The sequence below is a fragment of the Tupaia chinensis genome, unplaced genomic scaffold (genome assembly GCF_000334495.1).
Source record: "Tupaia chinensis unplaced genomic scaffold, TupChi_1.0 Scaffold000119_1, whole genome shotgun sequence".
Taxonomy (NCBI): domain Eukaryota; kingdom Metazoa; phylum Chordata; class Mammalia; order Scandentia; family Tupaiidae; genus Tupaia; species Tupaia belangeri.
This window is the reverse complement of record NW_006159585.1, coordinates 5,767,637-5,772,774: the sequence shown is the minus strand read 5'-3', so window position 1 is coordinate 5,772,774 and position 5,138 is coordinate 5,767,637. Positions and strand designations below refer to the sequence as shown.

General features: G+C 54.0%; 1 protein-coding gene across 1 annotated transcript in view; it reads right to left on the bottom strand.

Annotated features, from left to right (window-relative positions):
- Window positions 1-156: 156 nt before the first annotated feature.
- SIGLEC15 (sialic acid binding Ig like lectin 15) overlaps window positions 157-5,138 on the bottom strand; it is a 27,625-nt gene continuing 22,643 nt past the window's right edge. Inside the window, 2 exon segments of the mRNA XM_027770262.1 lie at window positions 157-1,955; window positions 4,029-4,059. Coding sequence (XP_027626063.1) covers window positions 1,838-1,955; window positions 4,029-4,059 — 149 coding nt within the window. The 3' untranslated portion in view covers window positions 157-1,837.

The window sequence follows — 5,138 nt, the reverse complement described above, 5'->3', positions numbered from 1 at the left end:
TGTAACACTACATCGTCTCCGGACGACCCTGAAGAGCTGTGACACCGAGACTGCTGCTCACAGTAGATGACGCGACACTGCGTCCTCTCTGTGCTGTACCGTGCTGCCCACAATAAACGGACGACACTGTCGTCTCCGTGCTGTAACACTACGCCGCTTGTCCCGGCTCTCACTCCTTCACTCAGGAAACCTGTTCGGCTGTCCCCCCGGGTCGGGACATTTAGCCACTGTGATTGGGGGTTTATTTCAAGGCACAATCTAACCCACCCTGACCGATACAGATACCTTAATCTTTTTTTTTTTGTATCCTCTAATTCAGCCCAATTCCTAGCACATGGCAGATATGTAAAAAATAATTTGCTATTTTTCTTGGCTGTGAAACAGGCCTCAAACACTAGGTAGATGTCCCAATATACATCATTCCTGTCTTTACCTTGTTTCCTGGTGATACAAGTCTCTACAGAGGTGCCCCTAAGAATTCGCACCCAAGGAGGCACAAATGCCAGCTCCTCTGACCTCTTAACAGCTAGTCTCCTGGATGGATCCCAAGTTAACCAGGAGCTGCCATCACCCGCTTGCACTGCGAAGGCTCTGATGAGGAAGGGAACCTTATAACCCACTGCCTTCCTGCTTAGGAACTTGCAGAGATCTCTCAACCTTCAAACCTTGGAAAAGCATACTGTCTTTTTCAGTCCCATCATGTGACTCTTTCCTCTTGCCAGCTTGCACAGGTCCCAAGCATCCTGGCCCCTCCCAGCACCTTGTCCCAATCTGGAGCCCCAGGGACTGCAGCAGGTAAGATGATCAGCAAATTCACATTGAAGTGTAAAGACAGAAGGTGGCATCCCTTAAAATCAGCCTGACTGGACTTGGACAAGTAGATGATGAAACTATACAACTGCTATTGCTGGTGCTTTTGGACTTCACACATCTTCAGAGAATCCGGATCACGAACAAGTCAGAGCTGCAGCTGCTTTATCCCTGGGGACCCTGCAGCCAGGACCTCCCCTCAGGTCTTCCAGCTTGCAGTCCTGAGACACGCTTTGAGATGACGGGTGCTTAGTTTCTTTCCCCAGAGATCCCAGCCCAGGGCAATAGGAGCAGCTGATGGGGAAAGAGGTGGGTGAAGGGTGTGCCACTATCACAGTGGAGACCTCAGGAAGCAGGGGCTCCAGGCTTCTCCCTACCACCAAGTCTCTGGAATTTAATGGTCCTCTGATCACAGGTTTGCCTGACTCCGGCCCAATAGCCCAAGCCCCAGGTCTGCTCTCTGGAGCTCCCTGTTCTTCCCCTGGCTGATGTGGTGCCGTATTTAGCCAGAAACTCTGCACGTGCAAAGGTCACACATCCGTGGATGGCTTTGTACTTTCCAAAGCCACTTCACATTCATTTCTCCCTCAGATCTTGATAGTCATGCCAGGGAGAAGGGAAGAATACTACTGTCCATGTTCAGTAGTCACGAACTGAGACCCAGAGAGTGACAACAGCATCTCAGTCCACACGGGAAGCCAGTAACAGAGCAGGATGGAGTCTGAGTCTCCAGACCCAAAGACCAGTTTCTTGTCTGCTTTAATTTGTTCAAGGTAAGAAAGGGTGAGGGGAGCTTTTCCAGAAGTTTCACACAGAGGCTCACTCATGCACACATGTGAACATACCTTGTATACACTTTCAAAACGCCAGCCCTGCTGGCATAAATAGCACAACACCCAGAGACAGATATCCATGAAGGGGACCAGACAAGCCTCCGTGAGCAGTTCTGACCCCCTTTGGGGTGATTGTATGGCGGGAGCTGCCAAGGTACCTGGGGATCAAGAAGGCTCACCTTGAAGGTCACTCCTCATGGTGCACACATGGACGCTGGTGGCTGGGGAGCTACTACTGGTGAGCGCACAGCTGGTGGACTGGAGGGGTTCATCTGGCTCAAGTTTTCATAATTGGACTCCTGAGCCTGGGGCCTGGGGACAGGAGAAAGGGGGCTGATGACCCAGTATGGAGGGGGGAGGTCCTCAACTGCTCTAATCATACCTCAGCACAGGGACACATGCTGGGAGCAGTGTGTTAGGGACGAATGGGGCTCAGAGCCTAGCTGGATGTCACAGCAGGATGGCTCTGAGGATCTGGGAGCAGCTGAGCAGGTGACAGAACCTAACTGCAGAATCTATCTCTATGTTCCCGAAGGGATTTCATCTGGGGTTTCAAAAGCATCTCATGTCGGGAACCAGCAGTTAGCGTAATGGCTATGTCGCTGGACTCCCACGTAGTCGACCGCGGTTCGTGTCCCAGACCTGGGGGCTTAAAACTCACGCCGGGCGCGTGTGCATGCGTGCCCAAGATCCCGAGAGGAGAATGGAGGAGAAGGGATTGCAGCGTGACCATCCCCCCTGGGGGGTGATTTCTCGCTTTCTGTCTCTATGTCTCTCTCTGTCTGTCTGGCGAGCGCACGCGCCCTACAGTGAAAATCTCTCAAATAAAAAAAAAAAAAAAGCATCTCATGTCTCTGACTTCCAGACCAATATCTCCCGGCCTGACCTGAGCTCCAGCTGCTTTCCTCACTTTTCCCAGGACATTTCAACAAGCACCTCAATCCAGATGTCCACTGTGCTACACATGATCCTCACCTGCACCCCACATGATCCTCACCCCTGCCCACCCTCTTTGCCCTGCACTGCTGTCTTTGTGTCACCCAGAGCTTGGGGTCTAACCCTGGGCATCCCGACTCCCTCCCTCACTGCAAGCTGCTCACCCAGGCCTTGGGCAAGCCCCGAATTCCACCTCCCCCTTTCCACCACCTCCACTACTGCCACCTTCATCCAGGCAGCCACACCAGCCCCAGCTTGTTCAGATGGGGCCACTCATCTTCTCAGAACGAGGGGCAGTCAGGATAATCCCACGGCCTTGCCTGCCCTTCCTGCACCCCACGCTCAGACTCACCCCTTTCTCCCTGGTCTCACTGGAGCCTTTCTATTCTCCTTCCCCCCTTCCTGGTTTGGTTCCACAGGCCCCATCTCCTTCAAACCTCCAGGCCCCCTCCTTGGGTCCCCTTGATGTCATGTCCTCAAAAAGAACATTGTCCAGATCTAAAGCAGCTACAGCCTAGTGGCCACCCTGTCCCGAGGGGCTCTATTTCATCACCATGTCCATTTTCTTCAGAGCTCATATTTTCTAATCTAAGGTCATCTTGTCTACGTATTTATTACAATTTATCCACTTTCAATGTGTGTTCAGAGATTTTGCTGTATCTTTCTTTAGCCCCTAAAACAATGACTCAACAACCATTGGCTTTCTGGTTCACGTACCATGGTGCGGTAGTAAATTAGCAAGAAAAGGGACGTACGAAGTCAACAAGGCTGTGGGGGTGACCGAGCAGGCAGCTGGAGAGAGGGTGAACTTACCCAACCGGCCCTGAGAGGCTGTGTTCCCCACCCCCACCCCACCCCCTGCCTGCATCAGGACAGGTACAGACCCTGCAGGGTCTATGAATTGCTCTTTCTTCAAAAAAAAGGCCTTCATGTGAGCAAATACCACAGAGAGGAGGGCAGAGACCTGAAAGCCGATGACTTCCTAGCTGGGGTCCCTGGGCCCCCTTACCGAGGGCCTCATAACTTCTAATGGTATTTCATTTGCAAAACCTTCAGCCAAGTGATCAGGAGTATGAGCATCCCCAAGGTGGCTTTGGTGTGGGTCTGCCTATTCTAGATGGCCGGGGAACAGTGAGAAAACAGACTGGAAGTGTGCACATCAGACAGACACACAGAAAGATCACCCTGAGCGCCACTGAAACCAGGCTGGGAGTGTGTGTGGGGAGCTGAGGTAGGGAGCAGGCCAGCAAAGGAGAATGGGGCCTGGTGGACTGAGAGCACGGGTGCTTTGGCAGGCTGCAGGGAGGGTTCAGACCCTGGTCAAGGCCAGACCCAAGCCCCGGCCCTTTGCCTCTTTTATTCTCCTCAAAGCACCAGACCTGAGAAGCCTGCATCCCTCAGCCAGTGGGGACAAGGTGGGGGTGGTTGGAGGTAGCTGAGGTCACTTACCGCGGAGAGGTGTCCTGGGTGACCGTGTGTTCTGTGAGGGCCAGAGAGAGAAGAGGCATCAATCTCTATCACATGCCTGCCACCCACCTCACCCCACCGTGGAACCGGGTCTCAAGGAAACCACCGCGCCACAGTTGGCATCCCAGCAGGGTGTGAAGAAACGACATTTTGGCTGGAGAGAGAGAAACGCCTATCTGAGGACCATGAAGCACAATATTCCTGGCAAGTTTGAAGACCCTCGGTGTGGTCACAGCAAAGGTAGCAGCCAGGACAACAGTGACAGAGTTTGGATTTTGTCCCAACAGCTTCTGGCTAGTGCTAGCGGCCCGGAGGTCTGAGAGGCTCTGGAAGCCCCTCCTCGCTGAGACACAGAGCAAATTTCCCACCCAGCTTGGTGTGGGCAGTGTAGGGCAGCTCCCCAAGACACCCAGTTTGTTGGACCTTTGCAGATGCCGTTCCCTCTGCGGGGAAATCAACTGATCCTCATTTTCCTAGCTCACGCCTACTTTCTAGTTTCACCTCACCTCCTGCGTAAAGCCTTCCCACACCACACCAGGGTGACGTGCGTGGTCCCCTGGCTTCTGTAGTCTCCCCCCATCTAAGAGCCCACTTCTCTCAGTGGCCTGAGATCACTCGCTTACTCCTCCGCATCCCGCATCCCGTGGGAGGGCAGGGGCCACGCCTCGCTCCTCTCGGTATTCCTAGCTCCTCACAGGTCTTCAGGCTCTTTCTTTTTTTCATGAACGGCACGGTGCTATTTGGAAAAGCCGGTGGTCAGGCCCCTTACAGAGAAATCATTTATAGGGTGTGGTCCAGGGGAAGACTCTAGAGATAGCCCCGTCCAGATCCCTATTCCGTGACTCTGGGCAAAAGAGAAGGCCTTAACCTCTCAGAGCCTCGCTTCTTTACTGTGAAACCGGGCACAAGCCGGCTTCCACCCGCTGGGTTTGATGCCCGCGGAGGTCGTGAGGGACAGGGGAAAGACGACGATCTGGTTGTCATGTGGCCAGTCACGGTCTCGCCCAAGCGCAGCGCCCCGGCTCAGCCCTCGCACCCACAGGGTAGGGCCCGGGCGCACCCACCTCGGCGGCGGCGGGCGGCGCGAGCGGC